The sequence below is a fragment of the Oenanthe melanoleuca genome, chromosome 3 (assembly GCF_029582105.1).
Source record: "Oenanthe melanoleuca isolate GR-GAL-2019-014 chromosome 3, OMel1.0, whole genome shotgun sequence".
Taxonomy (NCBI): Eukaryota; Metazoa; Chordata; class Aves; order Passeriformes; family Muscicapidae; genus Oenanthe; species Oenanthe melanoleuca.
In genome coordinates this window covers 3031289-3052395 of record NC_079336.1, presented here as the reverse complement: position 1 = coordinate 3052395, position 21107 = coordinate 3031289, and the positions used below count along the sequence as shown (strand labels likewise).

Sequence of the window (21107 nt, the reverse complement as noted above, 5' to 3'; positions counted from 1 at the left end):
TATACAATACAGCTCACCAAAAATATGTGCCTAACCACATCAGATAAATCATCTCCTACAAATACCCTTATCCTCCACTCCCTCTGATGAAAGCAGCCACGAATAATGAACTCTGGAGCAGCTGCCCATGCTCTGGACATGGGAAATGTGGGAAGAAGAATCCCAGCTGCAAGGGCTTGGGGTGACAGGATAAGGGGGAATGGCTTTAAACTGAAAGAGAGTAGATTTAGATTGAGTATTAGGGAAAAAATTCTTCCCTGTGAGGGTGGGGAGGCCCTGGCAGAGGTTTCCCTGTGGAAGCTGTGGATGTCCCTGGATCCCTGGAAGTGTCAAGGCCAGGCTGGATGGGGCTTGGAGCAACCTGGGATATGGAAGGTGTCCCTGCCACATGCAGAGCTTAACAATAATAAAGCATCAGTGGAAACAGCACTGGAAGAATCTATGCCTTTTATTTATTTATTTCAGAAAAATACTTCTGCTGAGTTTATCACAAAAGTCATTGAACAACGAACAACAACAAACAAAATCCGTACAAAAACTGAAGGGACAGAGGAAGAATGAAACAAACAGGATAAAATACCAGAGACTGTTAATTCCCACCCCCCTCCAAAATCAGGAAATTTGCACTAAAGCATAAATATGGAAGAACAGACATTTTCCTCAAGTTCCTTTGCTGAAGTTTCTGTAGACAAGTTCAACATTTTTGAGGAAAACTACACACTCTGCCTGGCTTTTCCAACAGCCATTCTTCCCAGAAAAACCCCACACACAGCTCCAAGGAGGAAGAACATACTTCACTGCTGGGCATAAAACCTACTAAACCAACCTTTCAGCCCCCATGAAGTTGTAGGCTTCATGGAAGGCTGTAAATCAAACCCCATCATCTCATTCCACTGTTGACACAATCTGGGGTCCATCTACCAAAGGCAGGAGCCTGAGGCTGCTGTAAACCCCAAGCACTGCAGCAAAGGCAGGGTGGCTCCAAGCTCCCAGAGTCACTTGGAGGCAAGGAAGAGACATCCCAGAGTGGCCACTCTTCCCTCCAACCAGGAAGCCTACCAAAAATACCTTTTAAAACACTGAGTTGAGGATAAGGAGACCTACAGGGGAACTGGAACTTGGCTTCTACTAACCCAAACATGATGAATAAGAAGAATTCTAAACAACAACAACAACAAGACAAAATGTGAATGTAATGCCCCATAATGTAAGAGTCACTCAAAAACTGTATGTGAAATGCTACATCTGTTCTTCCTCCACCCTTTTCTCTTCCCAAGCCCATTCTCCAACCAAGACAAGAAGACAGAACTAGTGCTGGTATTTCACAGCTCCTCTAGGCTAGGACAGGAAAACACTACACCTCACCCCAAAAACCACAGGCTACTCATTCCTCACCTCCATAGGTTGGATAATGGACACAGACTACTAAAACAGCCTCAAGCCCATGGGAAGGGTGCAAGGAATCATGTCCCACAGAAAGTTTTGGATAATCTCCATCACCTTCTGCACTGTGGTGGACAAGAGCTCCTGTTTGGGGCTGGATCTTGGGGTTGGATTAAAGGTTGGACTTTGATGAGTTTGGAGGCATTTTCCAACCTCACCCAACAATTCCATGTTTTCTGCAGGGCTTGACAAGATGGGGCAGGAGAAGAGCATCCACTAAAGACAAGTGAGCTCGTGGCATTTCATAGGCAGAGCAGCCAAGGACAGACTGACCACTAAGGGCTTGCAGTGAAAATGCTCCATGAAAAAGCTCTTTGGGCTGAAAGGAAGGCTGGATCTGCTGAGAAATGACATGGACACAGGAGCAGTTACTGCAGGCTTGCAGCCCAGGGATTGTGCTTGCACTACAACACAGAGAGAAGCAGCCCATGGCAGCCCCTCTGATGGAGAGGGGATTGCAAACCTCCAGGATATGAACAGTGGATATTGCCTCACAACAAAGACTCAGCTCAAAAAAAAACAACAACCTGCCAGGTTTGGGTCTAACAGAAGGATGGGGATTTCTGAGGACTAAATATAGGGAAGGACTAAAAAAATAAAAGCAACAACAACAACAACAACAAAAAAGCCCCATCATCTATAGGTTTAAAAAAACAAAATCATATAAAGAAGACATGGAAATGCTTCAAAAACAAATGTCCCTTTTCCTGGTAGCTCTACCAAAAAGAAAACAAAACACACCTAAATGTAGCATATGTTGTACATACCTAGTAACAAAGGAGGGGGTTCAGCTACTGCTACAGTGCACAGAGAGGCTACAACATAAGGCACTTGGGATACAAAGCATCACCAGCTATGGTAGGAAGAGATAGGATTGTGCAAGTGGAAAAGCTGCCTGAAGCCAAGCAGGCAGGAGGAGGAATCATTCAGCAGCTGTGTTTTTGGGGAGCTCCATGAGTCACCTGCTAGCAGAGTCAGCAGCTTGGCTGCTGTGAGGCCTGGCCAAGGGTCTGGGGAGGTGCCAGCCAGGAGATGTTCCTGGAGGGCACTGACAGTGGATGAGAAGAGGCAGGAGAAAGGAAAAACCTCTCACCTTTTCCATGTCCTCCCCAACATAAAGCTCTTTCCCCTCAAGTCCCGCTGCACTGCGGGTCTTGCTGCTGCCTCTGAGCCAAAAAGTGTTTTATCTTTATCCAGCACAGGCTACAAGGAGCACTGGCAAGGTACCACAAGGGCTCTGCTCCAGCCTCCTTCCCCAGCTCCCCTGAAAATGGGGAAAGCCCTCTCCTGCCAGTATCCCTCACTGGACACTCAAATGTCGTGGGGATTGAGGAACAAGTGGAATTTGACCAACCATCCTCATGTCCCTGCACGTTTTCTACTTCCAGTGCCTCTTCAGCAAGGAGAGGGGGAGGAAAGACACCCAGAAAAATGGGATAAAACCCCAACTCAACTCAAAGAAGGGCAGAAAATCAACTGTCACCCATTCCTCAAGACACAACTGGTGTGAAGGAGAACGGCACCAGCCTCAGGCTGGAATTGCACTTGGAGAGAGCCAGAGTCCAGCTGCCTCCAAGGGCTGAGCCAGGGCCAGGCCCAGGATCAATCCTGGACTGCACATGGAGAGCACCCAGCTCTGTGTCCCTCTCCTCACCCAGCCAAGGGGACACCACGAGTCCCGTGTTTCTGCCAGGGCAAAGCAGAACTAAAGCTACAGCTGACTTTGCTGCACAAGGGGCACCAACAGCAAAGCCCAGCTCAGGAACTGCCCCACAGCAGTGTGGGGACAGAGGGGCCACTACTGCTCACCTGCCAAACCTACCCTGGAGTGGCACCCAAAAAGAAGTGAGATAGCACTCACCCACGATAGCCCAAGCAGATGCTGCTCCCCAGCAGAGGGATCAAGCTGGTGGGAACTGGCTTTCCACAAAATCTCTTGCCAGCACATGGAGGTGGCAGCGGGAGCAGCAAGAGAGGAAAGTGGTCTGCAGCAACAGATGGCCTCTGAGGTAGATTTGAGACAACTCCATCTGCCAACAGCTACGTGTCACAAGCCAGGCTTTTCCTAAAATGCAAGCTGCTCCTTGCAGCCCTGGCCTCCTTCCCCTTCCTTCCCTGTCATCTCATTCACAGCTCAGAAAGGGATGAAGGGGCTAGGATTTTTGGAAGAAACCCTGGATTTGATAGCACCTTGGGTGGATACAAGCACTGTATCCTTTGGAAACAAAGAGTGAGGCTGGTGGCTGCCAACGGCACGGCTGGACTGGTATGGTAGGGACAAGGCTGAGGTGACAGCACAAGGGGCACAGTCCCACTGATGCAAAACCCTTTGCAGCAACCACCTGGATGTGGTCATGAGCAACAAGAACACCAGGTCCATGAAGCACAGACAAGCTGGGAGAGAGCCTGGGCTGACAGGAGCCAGGCCAGTGCTCAGAGCGGGGCAGGACTTAAGGATTCATGTGGAATTGAAGATGCTGCTGCCCCATAACAAAACACTGAGAGCTACAGAGCCCTGGGCTCAGCTCTTGGGGCTGGGAGTCCAAAACAACCACGAGGCAGCCAAGAGAAACCCAGCTGGGACAAGCAAAGGCTAGGAGCTGGACCTTCCACATGAAGAGGGAAGTCCTCTCTTCTCTGCTGCCCAGCTCTTGAAAATGCTCAAAAGCAGGGTTCAGAAAACCCCAGTTAACCAGACATCCACCAGGAGACAAGACAGGGTTGAGTTTCCTCCATCAGACCCTGGTGTCTCTTTGCAGCATCACCATCCTGCTGAGTGCTGGCCAGATGTGCCCCATGTCACCTGAGAGCACCCCTGAGCCTCAGATCTCACAGACCCAGCACATTCCCCCAGGAATCTGATCCCACAACACACATTTGGTGCCTTCAAGCTGTCGTGGCCCTGTCCCAGGGGCTCAGGGAAGCACCATGAAGAGAGGGGAGGAACATGCTGTAGGAGAAAAAAGGATTGTTTGGAACCATCTATGATACATTTGCAACCATTAACCAAAACAACCGAACACTAAAATAGAAAAGAAAAAAAAATAAAATTGCACGCTGGTTTATGATCAAACAGAGGAAGGCAAAACCAGGAGGGCTGGAAAATGTTCCTATGAGGGGGATGGGAAAAGGGGGAAGGGGCCTTTTTGGTTTTATTGCAAACGGTTCACCAGAGCAAGAAAGGAAGGGAGGTGAGTGAGAGACACCTTGGGAAGATGATCCTGAGCCTTTCCAGACGCTGCCTGTGAGGAGCAGGAGGAGGAGCTGCTCAGTCCTGGTCTCTCACCCTCCTCCCCAGCACACAACCCTTGGCTTCTAGGGAGACTTGAGCTTCTTGGTGCGAGGTGAGGTTCCGTTCTCTGCTTTCACCACTCCGTTTTCATGGTAACCTGGGGGTGGCAACAAAGGGACACGGAGATGGTGAGGGGTCTGAGGGAACTGGGAGTGTTTAACCTGGAGAAAAGGAGGCTCCACGAGGGAGGGACCTTCTTGACAGGAGGGTGCAGCCAGGTGGGGCTCTGCTCCCAGAGAACAAGGGACAGGACAAGATGAAATGGCCTCAAGCTGCCACAAGGGAGGTTCAGGTTGGACGTTAGAAGGAATTTCCTTATAGAAAGGGTAAACATTGGAATGGGCTGCTCAGGGAGGTTTGGAGTCACCACCCCTGGAGGTGTCCAAACAATTCAGCACTCTGGTCTGGTTGACACCATGGTGATTGGTCAATGGTTGGACTCCACGATCTCAGAGGTCTTTTCCAACCTAAACCATTCTGTGATTCTACGGAGAAAGAAATTTCTCCCTTGCACAAGCCAAACCCTTTATCCTCTCAGGACCCACAGACATGGGGAAACCCCCAAGACACCAGGACACTGCTGGGGGGATGCTGAAGCCCAGGCCTGACACCTGCAGAGTGGCAGCCCTGCAGCACTCACCCGAGTCCCTCTTGAGCAGCTTGCTCTGCTGCTTGCTGCCGGTGCTGGCGGCGGCTCGCTTGCGGCTGCTCTGCTCGTGCCAGTACTCCCTCCAGCGCCGCAGCTGGAAGTGGATGAAGCGCCACATCACCGAGGCCTGGAAGAGGCACACCAACAGCAGCACACTCATTCTGCCAGGGGCGGAGAAGAGGCAGCCTGAGAACACAGCAGCGAGGCCACCCCCAGCCCGGCCTTCCCCCCACACTGGGGATGGTGGCTGAGCTCTTGTCATTGTCCCTCCAGCCACCACCTCTGCCTTCTGCCACCCCTGAGCCCAGAGCAGCCACCTTCCTTTGCTCCACACCATAAAGCCCTCAGGTTTTGATTCATTGGTTCTTTCAACTTTAGGGCAGGAATGGATGAACAGGAACATCTCAACCAGCACTGCCCAAAACACAATGTGACACAGTCAAGGCGTGATGTCCCTGGATGATCTAAAAGGTGGAAGGGAGGTAAGAAAGACCCTCAAATCCTCAGCAGTCCTTGCTTCAAGAACCTTGGTAATGACCATGTCTAACAAATTCTGAACTGAACCCACAGCTGCTGCAAGGGTGAGAAAGGCTCCCACACTTGTCAGACTGCAAGGCATGAGGAGCCCATTCCACCCTCTGCTTCCCACATCAATGGGCAGCAAAACATGGCCAAGCAGAAGGGAAAATGCCTTTTCCTTGACCACATCCATGTAAGTGCACTTAAAGGTACAACAGGGAGCATTTCTACAAGACAGGCTTGCACTTTATAACTCCACTTGATTAACACTTTATTTCCTGACTTTTCCTCTCTGTTTTGGCTCTGTGTAACCTTTAAAAGCCTCCTTGCTTCCTTCACATCCCCTTCAGCTCATTAAGGCTTTCCCTAAATGGAATCAGAACCAGATCCTCACTGTCTGGATCCCATTTGGATGCAGCTTGGGACAACCTGGTCTAGTGATGGTATCCACGTCCATGGCAGGGGTTGGAATGAGATGATCTTTAAGGTCCCTTCCAACCCAAACCATGATTTCCAAACTCAGCAAATAACACAACCAAGGAAGGCACAGGAGACATTCCTACCTGAAGAGGATATTGTTGAAGAGGAAGCTGAAGAAGTTCCCTCTCTCAGGGTCCAGGGCCTGGCTCTCCACACGTGGCAGCCCGAAGCCGATGACCAGGATGTACAAGGTGAGGGTGAAGAGCCTGGTGACCACGAACACGACGGCCCAGACATTAAACCTGCAGGAGGGCAAGCAGAGGTGTGGGCAGGAGCAGCCCAAGAGCTGACCCAGGAGGTGAGAGCAAGATCCAGGCTCCAAAGGAGGATGGGAGGCACAGGCAGCTCCCCTGCTTACAGCTTCTCGTTGTTCTCGTCCGTGAAGTAAACCAGCCGTGCCATGTGGAAGAAGAACTCGGCCAAGTACTGCAACAGCAACAGGATCAGCCCCAGGCGGGTTAAGCTGGCAGGGAAGAGGAAGAAAAAAGCATTACTGGGCTGGCCAGCCTTCATCCTTCAACCTTCATCCTTCAAACCCAGCTACAGCCTCAGCCCTGCTGTCCATGAGCTGCAGCGCCAGCCCAAAGCCAGACTCTGTGCAGCAGTGGGGGTAGGACTGCAACAGGGGAAATTCCTGTCTGCAAACCATCAACACAGTCTAAAACACTAGCAGAGCTGGGATGTATCCAACACAAAACCTTGTGGCTGGTAAGGCTGCTCTGCTTTTTATCAGATAATGGTTTGGGTGGAAAGGGATCTTAAATCTCATCATCTCATTCCAACCCCCTGCCCTGGACATCTTCCACTGTCCCATATTGCTCTAGTGCCCATCCAACCTGGCCTTGAACACTTCCAGGGATGGGAAACCCTCTGGACAACCTGTGCCAAGTGCCTCACCACTCTCACAGGCAAAAATTTCTTCCCAATATCCAAATCTCCCCTCTTTTAGTTTAAAACTATCCCGCTTGGCCTATATACCTGTCTAGGTAAAAACCACTCTCCACTGAAACAATCCCATTTATTCCTTCTAAGCCCCTCACCCCACTGAGGATTCCCAGGGCAAAAGCAGCTGCCCAGCCCTCTCCCTGGTGTGGGAGGGGGTGCTGAGATGCTGAGGCAGGTGACTCACTTGAGCAGGTAGGCGCCGGCGATGTGCAGCAGGTAGAGCGTGATGCAGCGCAGCTGCCGGGGGATCTCCTCCTGGCAGGGCCAGAAAAGCCAAATCAGCCTCTCTGCCCTCTCCACCCACCCTCTCCCACTCCTCCCTCTCCCAAAACCTCCCCCCGGCTCTCACCTTGCGGACTTTTTGGAAGTAGAGCTCGGGCAGGGCGTGCAGCCAGTACGCCAGCTGGCACAGGTAGAAAAACTTCACCTGGTACCTGAAATGCAGGGAGGAGCCATGTGAGCCAGCCCAGGCCATGGCAGGACCCTGAGAATCCGAGTGCCAAGACAGCACTGGGCAATCCCTCCACTGCTTTAGAGCCATGGGATTTAGGAGAAATCATTTCAGGGCTGAAATTATTTGTTGAGCTGCACATGGAGTTTAACCAGATGCTTGTGCTGTGGTCTCCGTGCTCTCAGCAAACCTCAATTTTGCAAAAAACCAAGAAGGAAGGATCATCCCTCACTACATTTCTGCTGTGAAAAATGAACAGCAAAGAGACTTTCCCAAGGTGATGCAGGAAACAGGCAGGATGAGTATTCCTGATGAAACCCTCTGGAACACCCTCCCCAGGCTCACAAATGAGATATCCCCATTCCCCATGGTCTCACTGCAGCAGGGTGCATGCAGAGGGTGCTGTGCTGTCAGCTCCCCACTCCCAGCAGGCAAAACCATGGAGAGGAAGGAAGTGGCCAGCCCCAGAACAAAAACCCCTCACAAGTGCTTACGGCAGATAAACATGTGGGTAGTTTTCCCACAGACTCCGGGGGTTTGAAATGTATCCTTCCTGAAAAAGAGAAGAGAGGCAAGGCTTCAGCAAAACAAAACAGGTTATGAGAGGGTGGGCTGATGGTACAGTGAAACAAGGAACTGGGGATGACTCCTGAGTCTCGTCACAGCCTGCAGGAAAAAACATGTTCCCTGTGAGGAGCTCTGTGTCTGTGGATCTCTAGAACCCCTTTAAAATTTCACCAGGCCCCTTTTAGGGGGGTTTAGGGGCTGAAGGCTGCTTGCTCAGTTGCACACAGGTCCCAAGTTCAGAAGAGGATATTTTAGGGTTTGGAATGCTTTGGAGGTGTAGGGGTGAGATCCTTGTAGCATGGCTCAGGGAGCTGTGTTTATGGTCCAGAGGCTTCTTCCCCACTGGCATTTCCAACCCCAGCAGCACTTAAGCAACATGAAGTGCTTCTCAAGAAAAAGAGGAAAAGAAAATACCAACAAAAATAACTAGATATGAATTGGACAGTTTCATTTTCCACCTCTTGCCTTACACTTGCCTTCTCACTCCTGCCATACGGATGCTGCCCTGGTTTTGCAGAGATGCTGGCACAGAAAATTTGTCCTGTCCAGTCACCATCATCCATTGCCTGTCTGTTCCAAGACCCTTTTTTTCTGTTGGGGAAGGCCAGGGAAGCACAAGAGTGACCTGCTCTGCATGTGCTGGGTGTTTGGGGAGCACACCACAGCAATGGGGGTTGTACAAGAAGTTCCAGCCCCACAGCTGCTTATGGGTCTGGCACTGGGCAAGGGGAGCCCAAAACCAGCCCAATCAACTGTTTTGACTAAGTTTCCTTCCTCAGAGCCCTATGGGGCAGAGGCAGTGCCAGCAGATCTCTAGAAATGCTGGTTTTGAAGGGAAAAGTAGTTCTCGAAGAAGGGCTGGCATGACCCTCTGAGCAGTGGAGAGAGGATCTGTCCCCAAAGATCCATCCCAGAGACACTGGAGACCACAGCTGGAGTCCAATGGCTGCAGCAAGAAAAACATTATCACACTGCTAAAACAGTCAGATCTCTCCCACACCTGTTCTTTCCTCCCCAAAATGAGTTTTTCCTCTGAATTCTTTGGGTTGACACATCCCCAAGGAACAGCATGGTTTCCCTGTTTTCAAAGATTCCCTCACCATCAGCTTGCCAAGGAAGGAACCATAAAGAGGGATCCCAAAATTCTGCCCATTAGCCCCACGACCCTGCAAAAGGCACCCAAAAACCTCAAGGTACTGAATGTACATAAGGAGGAAAATATAAGAAGCTGAGAAAGGCAACAGGTCTTGGAGCAGATGATGGAGATGATGGGGCCAGGCAGGATTGCTGGAGACCAGCTCCACAAATATTTCACAGCCCATTTACCTGTGCCTTGTACAGTACAGGAGAAAGATCTCCCAAAACTTCCCTCATGCAGTGGCTGGAAAGATCCATCAGAGCTGACTGCCATGTGCCTGTTTTGGCCCAGAAGCTGGCTGGGAACTCTGCTGGCTGTGGGATTTTGTGCTCCAGAACCCAAACTTCCCCCTGGAAAGCCAAATGGCAGCCAGCCCTGTGCCTTACCGTCACCACGACGTACAAGCACCAGATGACAGAGGTGAGGTGGAAGGCAACCAGCTGCCCTGACTCATTGAACTTGCTGTGTTTGACCTTGGAGAGATGCAGACGCCTGTTGATTTTCTGGGAAGGAGCAGAGGAAGAGACAAACAACAAAAAAAAAACCCATGAGCCACCATTAACTCTCTCTGTCCTTCTCCTCCTCATCCTGTGCAGCCTCCAGAGATGAAGGCTCACTCATCACCACCTCAGCCCCCAGACCACCCCCAGAACAGCATTTAACTGCAGCAGCACAGCCCCCCTGGGATGGGAGGGATTGTGAGGACACAAGGCAGGGAATGGCGCTCACGTCCAGGGCGTACTCCTGCACCACCGCGTGCAGGATGATGGCGATGAAGATGTAGAACAGGATGGTGACCAGATCCTTCAGCCCATAGTGATACTGGACCAGCTCCCCATCTGCAGAGAGACCAAAGTGTGGGTCAGACCCCCATGGCCCAAAGGATTGCCAGGGAAGGGTTTAGTGGGGAGCAGCTTGGATGGGGACACCAGAGAGAGGTCATGACAATGCCAGTGGTGAGAAAAGGGCTCTCTCCAGGGTTAGCTCATGGCAGAGGAGGGTGGTTTCCCCTCTAACAGGTTGTGTTGGGTTGATGTGGCCAGAAATGTGTATTCTGTCCCCATCTGTTAAAATTGGGTGGATTCCTTATCTCTGTGGTACATATTATCTGCTCATGGGCCATCTTTAAACCAGCTGGGGCAATCATCTTTATCTTCCCACAGCCCATCCTCCCTCCAGGAGATATCTCCTGTTAATGGCCATTGAGTCCCAGGGCATGACTGATAAAATTCCCTCATCCCACTGGGAGATGCTCCAGCCAGGGGAGGAGCCAAAGCCTTTCCTACCCAGAAAAAAACTGAGATTTGGAACAGCAGAGCAGCCTTTTCCACTGGATTCCAGAGGAAAACTGGACCTTTCCACATCATCCCTGGAGCTTCAGAGGAAACTGCACCTTCTCCAGGAGCACTGCTGCAGCTGAACCACATCTGCCCCTGCAGGAGGATGCAGCCACCATTGAATGGGACTGTGCCAACACCCTGACTGACTGACGGGTGTCAGCTTGGATTCTGACTCTGGCAGGGTTTGGGATTGTTCTTTGTAATACTGCATTTCTATTTTAATTTTCCTAGTAAGGAACTGTTATTCCTAATTCCCATATTTTTGCCTGAGAGCCCCTTAATTTCAAAATTATAATAATAATTTGGAGGGAGGGGATTTACACTCTCCATTTCAAAGAGAAGCTTCTGCCTTTATGGGCAGACACCTGCCCTTCAAACCAGGACATAGGTACACACCTCAAGGGAGGGGACACTGGGGACACCAAAAGCTTCCCCCTGCCACTGAGGACAGCTCAGCTGTGGAAATGGGATTTTAAGGGATGAAGACATTGGAGGCTGAAGCAGGTGGTGGGATCAGAGATGCTCCACAAGGAACATCAGGGCTTGGGATAGGATTTCCACCCTCTCAGTTATGATTTAACACTTCCTTATGATCTCCCACTCCTCCCTGAAAACTGCTGGAGCAGGATTCAGCTGCCTAAATGCAGATGCCTTCTGCTATTCAGAGATATGAGGCAGCAGCACGGGGCTGGTGGATGAAATAGGACCCATGGGAGGCTCTTCTGGAGCAACAGAAGACCCAACAGCACCCAAAATACCCCAGACATCTGAATTTAGGTGACTATTTGCAGCCCTGAAGCTTATGGGAAGAAGCAGAGTTGGGAAGGCTGCAGAAGTATCACATGAAGCTCAGCACACCCCTGGCTGCTGCTCTCCCTCATCCTGATTCTCTGCTGATACCAGTGCTGGGGAGAGTCTGCTCTGTCACCAGCCCTCTTACCCTAAGCAAAGCTTCAGTCCAGATTTCTACGATTTGAACAGGATTTGTGAACACACCTGGCACAAGGATATGGAAACACCCTGTCCTTAGGAGTCCCCTGTGCTGTGCAGACCCAGAGGTAAAAATGGTTCCTGTAATCCCAGCAAGGTAAAAGACAGAACTGCAAGGCCAGGGAAAATAATATCATGTGTATGTGCTCTGCCTCCTCTCTCCAGGGCACCTCAGAAGCTCTAGCAGAAGCTGTGGGAAAGCCTTGGAAAAATTTAGATTCCTCCCAAGAAGCTGCTGCACCAAGATCTCTCTCCCCACTAGCTCATGCCCTATATTGATACCCCAATACCTGGACCTGGGGAGGTGTTTCTGTGCCCATTGGGAATTCTCCTATCAGGAAAGAATAAATCCCTTAAAAACCAGCAGAGAAAGCTGTCTGGACTGTGCCACAGGGGAGAAGGGACCACAATTTAATCTGGAAGCTGAATGATTCCTTCAGCCATAACCAAAAGCCTTTAAGGGCAGAGCTTTTATCTTCTGCATGTCTGCCTCATTGTAGCTCCACTAATCCCAACACCCTGCTCTTTCTCTGGATGATTACTCAAACACTCCCAATTAACTGCAGTTTTCTGCCACCAGGCCAGGCTTTGTGCCCCAGGCATTTGGCTCATCCTGAGCCCAGGCCTTTACCCAAACCACCTCCTGCTGTCTCTACTCCAGTGCCCAGATCTCTGCCAGACCCAGAGGGGCTCTGAGCCAGCAAGGCAGCAACCAGCAGCCCAAACAGGAACAGGCTGCTGCCTGGGAGCTGGGACACCTCCTCTGGCCTGCTGGGTTCGGGGCTGCACCAGCTCAGAGCCTCCTGGAATTTAATCCCTGTGAATCAGCACAGGGATGCTGTGCATCTCCACATCCTCCTCTCCAGGTGCCATCCCCAAAAATCAGCAGGACAGGGATGCAAGGCACAGCCCCTGCTGCTTGGCAAAGAGGTAAATAAATCCCTCCTGCTCCCCAGGGGGACAGGAAGCTGCTCCAGGCAGGCAATCACACAGTTGCACACTGCCTGACCAGGCTTGGAGCAGCATCCTCACCCTGCAGGGAATACAGAGTGCAATGGCCATGGCAAAAAAAAAAGAGCCCCCAAATCCTCTGGAAAGCATTTCTTCACAACCCTGGCAGACATGACCAGAGTGCTCTGAGCCACTCAAACTTTGCTTCTTCCCAAAATATCTTGTTTTTAACATCTCTGCCAGACTGCATTTACTGCCAGACAAGACCCTGAGCAGTTGATCAGTAGAGGGTGAGCCCAAGCCAGCTGGAAGTGAGGATTTGGGGCAGAGAAGATTTAACCTTCCCTTGGGATTTGTGGAGCAGAGGCATGTCTCACCTGCTGTAGGCACACTAACATTATACTGAGGTAAGATGAACAGGAAGGCAGTCTTGGCTGTGACCTGTCAAAGACACAGAGGGGAGAAGCCAGTCAGTTGTTAAATCCATTCCTCTGGACCAGTTTTTTTTTCCTATCAAAATGGGAAAGGCAAATCACCCAGGGAGATGTGCTGGCACCAGCTTCATTTACAGAAACACTGAACCTCACACTGGTCACCCACAAGATCCCAGATGCATGTCCAAAAAGGGAAAAGAAAGCCTGGGATGAGACATCAGGACATCCAAAAGCCAGGGCTATGCTGCTCAATGTTCATTTATTGAATCATATAATTGAATCATGGAATATCCTGAGTTGGAAGGGACAAAAAGATCATTGAAATCCCACTCCTGTCCCTGCACAGGACACCCCAAGAACCCCATCCTGTGCCTGAGACTGTTGTCAAAACCCTTTTTGAACTCTGTCAGGCTTAGGACTGTGACCATTCTCTGGGGAGCTCAGGGTGCCCAACAACCCTCTGGAGAAAGAACCTTTTCCTAATATTCAACCTGAACCTTCCCTGACACAGCTCCAGCCATTCCCTCTGGTCCTGTCATTGATCACCAGAGAGGTGGCTATTAACTAAATTGCTTTTAATTCAAAGGAATGATCCTCCTCAGCAGCAAAGCAGGAGGCTTTGTGGGGGTGGGGCAGAGCATCCACCCCACAGGACACCCCAAAACTGCACCTCTGAGACCAAAGCACCTTCTAGCTGGGGCCACAGCAAAATCCAGACATCCAACACCAAACATGCCTTCATCCCATCCAACCCCACTGGCAGCAGGTCACCAGATTTTCCCTTTCCAATGGCTCCCAGCCAACCCTCCAACACTTCACAAGCACCCACCCCCAAACAGAACCATTCCCAAAAAATCCTGTGCTTGCCAAACACCAATGGGGATGAGCTTAATTTGACACAGATGTGGCTGCCACTGCTTCAGAGCTGCAGGTTATTAAAATCCCAGCTGGAAATTGCTCCACAGTTTCTGGGGGAGACAGGGGGACTTTGCCAAGTGTTCCCATCCTGCCACCACCAGCATTGAGCAACCAGTGCAGGCAGCCCCAGCTCAGGGACAGCAAACTCCACAGCGTGTGTTTGTGATGTTTGGGGATTTTATTGTTTTTTCCATTTTAAAAAAGAAAAAAAAAAAGGGAATCCCACATGTTGTGCTCTGTTTGTGGAGAAGTAGATGCAGGAGATGGAGACCATGGCCAGAGTTTGGGGTGGGAATGGAAAAAGTGCATCGCCCGGCTTCAAGCTGGCTGAGGGAGACACTTCTGGCTCCTACAGAGCTGGCTGGGAAAGCCAAGTTGCTTCATCCCAGAGCTGTACAGCTCATCTAGGACCTGGAGCTCACATCTAAACCTTGCCACAGGCTGGCACAGGGCATGAAACAAAGGCATGGAGCCAGTGGTGGCTGCGGTGCTGCAGGGATGGGCGGCTGTGTCATGGATGTGCTAATGGCAGCAGGCACTGATGGATTTACAGCTCCCCGAGCACCTGGCTGACATCCATTGCTGTAAACAGCTGGGAACAAGATATCATCTGCAGGTGAAGCCTCCTAACCTGCTGGAGAGAAGGTTAGGACAGAGCTATGAGTCCAGGAAAATGACCCCAGAGTATCTCCAGGGTGGGATGCAATGACAGACAGAGCTCAGCACAGTTTCCAAGGATTGTCCTTATCTTCTTTCCCAGAGCACCTGGTAGGAAGGTTCCTCCATCCACTCCAGCATCAAGCAATGCTTTGTCCCATCTCCACACCTGCCTTTGCTTCCTGTGGGCTGGAGAACCACCAGCAGCTCTGGACCCACCCCAGTACCCCTCCACCTTTCCTTACAGGGGGTAGCAGGTGCTTTTCTAAAGTCTCAGGGAAATATTTTAACAACCAAAGATAAATGTAACCTCCTAGATGCAGGCACCTGCAAGGCAAGAACGAGGTTTCCTTGGCTTGGGAAATAGGGATGAGCATCAGGGATGGCATAACTCTTCAGAGCCTGCCTTGAGCATTTCAGGCAGCCAGGGAAAGCAGAAGTTTGGAGTGGGAAGAGCAATGTGAGGATTATTCAGAGGCACAAGACTCACTGTCTGGTTGCTCTGAGACTAGATGCTGGTATGGGAAAGGAAGTGCTGGGCACACTTCTGCCCTGCAGGGCAGTGAGTAGAGCCAGAGCTGCCACTAAACTGCTACTGGCAGGGGCAGAATTCATGGAATCATAGAGTAATGAAGGTTGGAAAAGCCTCAAAGATCATGGAATCCAACTGTTCCCTCAGCACTGCCCAGCCCATCATAAAACCACGTCCACAGGTGCCACAATTTTTGAACAATTCCAGGGATGGTGACTCCACAACTTTCAGCCTGTTCCAATCCCTGACTGCCTATCCAGCAAAGAAATTTTTCCTCACATCCAACCTAATTCTCCCTGGCACAACTTTTTAGAGGGTGAGAGAGGGATTTGTGTCTATGGGACACAAAGAGCAAGGACCATGTAGCAAATGCTGTATATTTATTTCTCATCCACTCCCTGACCTGCATTAAGGGCGCCCCTAGGCAGAGGAAGATGTTCCTCATCCCAGTCTCATCCTGCCTTACACAAGGGATGTGGCACCTGGGGACATGGGTTAGGGGTGGTTTTGGCAGTGCTGGAGGAATGGTTGGGCTCGATGACCTCAGAGGGCTTTCCCTACAACTAATGATTTCATGATTCTGTGTGCCTGAAGCAGATAAATTTGGGAAGCAGTTGTCCTGGGAGCTCTCTACAGCCATGAAGAAGGAACCACAGCCTCAGCAGTGAGTGGCTTTCTGCTGGTTAAAGCCACTAACTCAAGGACCAAAGTGCAGATGGATGGTGAAGAGGCAAAACTCAATATGTCCACTAAGACCAGAGTTCCCTGAGATGCCTGGATCAGCCAGGACAGGGATGAGATTGTTTCTCATGATCAGAAATCCAATCAGCACATCCACCTTGCAGCCCTAAGTGGCAGAGCTATAGATAAAGCCAAGCAATCCCAGCACTCCCAAACATTTACTGTCTACCACCAGGTATTTACTCTCTGATAATGTGGTGATTGGAAAAATCCACACCCCCACTAGCCTGGAGCTTGCTGCCTAATACAGAGCAGCAGAGCTCTCCCCATCCTTTTTTAAAGTCCCAGAATGGTTTAGGCTGGACAGGACCTTAAAGATCATGTTCCAAACCCCTGCCATGGGAAGTGACACCTTTCAGGGTGCTCAGAGCCCCATCCAGCAATTCAGAAGATGCTGTTTTTACCCTGCCATGAAACTCTGCACAACAAAATCCCAACTCCACTTGATCACATGAGCAAGTGGCTTTTAAAAAAGTGTCCAAGCACACACATCCAGGCAGATCCCAGAAAGCATCCACTGCAACTCTCAAACACAAATATTTTCAGGAATGAGGGATGATTTTTGAGCATCCTTCCCCAGGACACTCTATGAACTCCTAGAACAGCTTGCCCAGATTGTTTGTGGATTCCCCATCCCTGGAAGTGTTCAAGGCCAGGTTGGACAGGGCTCTGAGCGATCTGGTTTAATGGAAGCAGTCCCTGCCCATGGCAGGGGGCTGGAATGAGATGAGTTTTAAGGTCCCTTCCAACTTGAACAATTCCAGGATTCTATGAAACACGTTTCCCTTCTCCAAAGCCTCATCCCAGTGGGATTTGTCTTCACCCCAGCCAGGAGCCCCCAGGCATGACACCATCCCCATGGTCCTGCTTGATTCAAAGTCACTCTGGAGGAAGGAAGCAGCTCCAAACCTCTGGCAGGGGAGGAGGGGGAGTTTTCTGCAGTAAGAGCTGGGAAAATATTTCCAGGGCTTGAAAAACAACTCAAACTAATTACAGACAAAAAGCTGTCCAAAGGCTTTTCTCACAACTTTGAGTTTCTTTTCCTCCCCCTAGCCAGAGTTTATTGAAAGACAAACTTGCTGATCCACAGTATGGATTGACACAGGCCCTATATGTAAACTAAAGCCCAAACTTTGGACCAAAGCCTTTCCAAGTAAACATCTGGCTTTGACAAAAAGCCCTTCCCAAGGGCGGTGCAGCCCCTCTGCCCCCACAGACAAACTCATGACACGATTTCCAATGCCTCACCCTCCCTCCTGTTTCTTCCCTTTTTAAAAGTAAACCTAAATATTCCTTTTCTTTACCTTTTTCCACTCTCCCCCAGCTATTCAACCCTTACACAGCCCGCATGCCTCAATCCCCACACCTGGCAAAGAGCAGGGGAGGCAGGGACACATTTTGTTTTCCCTCATTAACAGTGGGAAGGCCTTAATTTTTAGAGTACTACAGAGGGGACCAGGAAGGGGAAAGTATATTTAGCAGGAAGCCTGGAAATAGCAGCTCATTCGTCAGCTGCCTTCTTCTGACAGTGTCACAACCCAGAGTTTGGGAGCCCGTGACTCACATCCCACGATCTGCACGGGGGGAAAGCCCAGCAAGGACAGGGAACCACTCCTAAAACAATGGTTTATAACTTTATTTCATCACCCCATGCATGAGGCTGAGCCTCAGCTTCCCCACCTTAGAGATTACAACAGCAGCCCCCATCTAAAATAGAAACTTCTCCAAAGTCAGCAAAGCTTCCCCCAAACTCAACCTGACACTGCTCACAGGAGCCAGCCCAGGTGGGACACAGGTCAAACCCAGCCTTTGCTTCATTTTTCTGCAAAGCAGGGTAGAAAATGATATGCAAAGTAATTTCTGCATGAGGATGGGAAGCACCTGTTTCGTGTTTCTATACAGAGTCATTCAAAATAGTTTTTCACCAAAAAAAAGGGAGGTTTCTCTTTGGGCTCCAGCAGCCATGCACACGTGGCAAAATCCCTCTCTGGCACCAGGCAGCTGCACAACCAGGTGTGTTTTCACACCCTGAAGGCTTAGGGCTGGCTGGGAAGGAAAAACCCTTTGTAGTGCCCAGCTCAGGACAGCTGTTTTTGGGGAAACTCCCTCCAAGCCTAGGGCTTCCCTCCCATGATCCTCAAAAACACACACAGCACTGGAATAATCAAATCACCTGAAACAACAAGGAGCAGCCTCATATCACCAAATCCCACCGTGACTGGTACCTGCTCCCTGCCACAGAGGAATTGTCAGTTTGGTGAATCCATGTGGAAAGGTTGTACACTCAAAAAGATGCTCAAGGTGTAGCTTATGCTGTGCTTGGGCAGTGGGAGACCCATGGCAGCCCCCCAGCATCACCCCGAGCAGGGTGCTGGTGCAAGGAAGCAGACAGCTCCTGAGGGATGCCTGGGAAAAGGTTAAAAATCTTATTTGTGTCTTCCCAAAAAAACCTTCCCTGCAGGAAACGGCCTATTGTGAGCAGGATTCGGCCTTTTCCGCTGGGCCTGAGCTTGGCTGTGGCCACTGGCATTGGGGAAGGTGCAAGCCTGGCTGCAGGGTGGGAAGCAGGGATGAGAGGAGAAGGAGGGGAAGGGACAGTGACAGGTCCTCCTCACCATGGCAAAGGATCAGAGCTGCCACCAAATCTCACCACAGAGGTGGCACAAATGGGCACCAATGGTCTGGAGGGCTGGGCAAGAGCAGAGGCTGATTTCTCCTCCAGGGGAAAAGAAAGCAGAAGGAATAGGTGTAATAATAAAATAAAAGTAAACTAAAACACCCACAAGGACCAAGAGCTGCTGGGCACAGGGAGCACTGGAAGCCACCCTGGCATGGTGACATGACTGTCTCCCTGAGGTCTGCTGGGACAGCAGCAAATTGCTGCCTTCAGCATCCAAGGGAGATTTAATTAAAAGACATTTAAAAAAAACCCCAGAAACACCACAAACCCCTCCCTGCTGCCACCTCCACGAGGGGTTCATCATTTTTCAAAACTGCCCTCACAGCACCATATCAACCAAAAGCACCACAGCAGCAAGTCCAGGTATCACCTCTCCAGGATGGGGCTCCTATTATGCAACAAAACCATCTTCAGGGAAAAACCCTTAGACAGAGATGCAATGGCATTTTCTTTTTAAAGTATGAGTGTGAAACTTGCAGCCCAACTGTGCAGCATTTGCATGTGGCTTTGGAATACAGCTGGGCCTCCTGGGTCAGTTTTGAAACCCTTAAATATATATTATATTTAAGGCATACAAATTTATATATATATTATATATATATTATATATATATATATATATATATATATTTATATTATATTTATATTAGGGCACAAGGACATTGAAAGGGCTTCAAGTGCCGCAAGAGACTCGTTCATTCAATGAGTTCTCAGTAAAAAAAGGAGGGGGATAGAAAAGCAGGGGGTTGCAGCGGGGCGGAATTAAGGAAATGGATTTCCTCCTCCTGCGATTTGCTACAGAAGGAGCCTTTCCTCCCTCGCCAGGCCCCCCGGCCACCCCTTTCCCATCCGGATTTGCTTTGAAACGTGGCACTGCCGAAGGGGAGGGCTCAGCGCAGCCGGCGGGGGGGTCCCGCTGACCACGGCCCGGAGCCTCGGCGTGGGATGCCCGGAGCCAAAAGCCAAGGGAAGGAAGGGGGAAAAGCAAAGCAGGAGGAGAGGGAAGGAGCCGGAGCAGCGGGAGAGAGCGGCGTTCCCGGGGCTGGGACAGCGGGGACACCCGGCAGGGTGAGGGGATCCCGGGGATGCCTTCCCACAGCCCGCGATGGCAAAGGCCCAGGAGCCCCCGGTGCTCGTCCCACGGAGAAAACTCCTGGAAAAGGGCTGCTGTTAAAGTAAAAAAGGCCAAAAAAAGGGAAAGAAAAAAAATCCTTCTATTTCCAAGAGCTGGGAGTATCAGACGAGGCTTGGCTTCTCGCTGTGTGGGGGTGATGTGCCCCTCAGCGCTTGGGACATCCCGGCAGCTGCGGAGGGTTTGGGGCAGGGGTTTGGGGAAGGGGTTTGGGGAAGGGATTCTGACACCCCCCGTGCTCCCCCTCCACAGCCAGGGACCCCGGCAGAGCAAGGAAGTGCCAGCCCTAAAGCCAGCACCAGGCTGGGGATGTGGGGATGTGGGGACCCTGCCCGGTGGAGGGGAGCGATGGGGAATGAATGGGGCGGCACTGCGAGCCCCAGACCGGGGGGTCCCGCACCCCACAGCCCCCTCCCCGTGCGGGACGGGGGCACCTGGCCCGGCTGGGGACAGCCCCGAGCCCCAGAGGGGGACACCCAGGCAGAGCAAGGGGGTCACCTCGCCCCGCGGTGGGCACACACGGACAGCCGGTCCCGGCGGGGGGCGGCGGCGGAGGGGCTCACCTCGAACATGAGGGCGATGAGGACGCTGAGCACCAGGCAGAAGCCGATGTCGGCGTGGTTGTGGATGAGGAACTCCTGGCTGAAGAGCGGGTGGCTCTTGGCCCGCCGGCGGAAGGCCATGGCCGGGGCCGAGCCGAGCCCAAACTTCCCCGGGCCCCGCGGAACTTCGCGGAGCGCCGCGATGGCCCCGCGCAGGCGCCGCCGGAGCCCTCCCCGCCTCAGCCCGCCCGAGCCCGCCTCAGCCCGCCCGGCTCCGCTCGGCCCGGCCCGGCCCCGCCCCGGCCCGCCGGGGACCGGCACCGGGACCGGGACAGGGACCGGCACCGCCCCGACCCGCGCCGGGACCGGGACCAGGACCGGGACAGGGACAGGGACCGGCACCGGCACCGCCCCGGCCCGCACCGGGACCGGGACCAGCACGGGACCGGCACCGGCACCGGCACCGCCCCGGCCCGCACCGGGACCGGCACTGGCACCGGCACCGCCCCGGCCCGCGCCGGGACCGGGACCAGCACCGGGACAGGGACAGGGACCGGCACCGCCCCGACCGGCACCGGCACCGCCCCGGCCCGCGCCGGGACCGGGACCAGCACTGGGACCGGCACCGGCACCGCCCCGACCCGCGCCGGGACCGGGACCAGCACCGAGACCGGCACCGGGACCAGCACGGGACCGGGACCAACACC

The 21107-nt window shown here is 51.9% G+C and overlaps 1 protein-coding gene across 1 annotated transcript; it reads right to left on the bottom strand.

Annotated features, from left to right (window-relative positions):
• Positions 1 to 430: 430 nt before the first annotated feature.
• Positions 431 to 20640, bottom strand: TRAM2 (translocation associated membrane protein 2). The gene is made up of 11 exons (XM_056488035.1): positions 20422 to 20640; positions 13143 to 13206; positions 10214 to 10323; positions 9871 to 9987; positions 8274 to 8332; positions 7678 to 7762; positions 7513 to 7583; positions 6742 to 6846; positions 6467 to 6625; positions 5376 to 5545; positions 431 to 4832 (listed from the first exon to the last, which is right to left on the bottom strand). Exons 1-11 carry the CDS (start codon positions 20539 to 20541, stop codon positions 4759 to 4761), a joined length of 1134 nt encoding a protein of 377 aa, XP_056344010.1. The 5' UTR covers positions 20542 to 20640; the 3' UTR covers positions 431 to 4758.
• Positions 20641 to 21107: the final 467 nt, after the last annotated feature.

Coding starts and splice junctions, on each gene's coding strand:
- TRAM2 (XM_056488035.1), bottom strand. CDS start 20,541: ATGGCCTTCCGCCGGCGGGCCAAGAGCCACCCGCTCTTCAGCCAGGAG. Junction 13,207..20,421: donor TCATCGCCCTCATGTTCGAG/GTGAGCCCCTCC, acceptor TGTCTTTGACAG/GTCACAGCCAAGACTGCCTT. Junction 7,763..8,273: donor TACCCACATGTTTATCTGCC/GTAAGCACTTGT, acceptor CCTGCATTTCAG/GTACCAGGTGAAGTTTTTCT.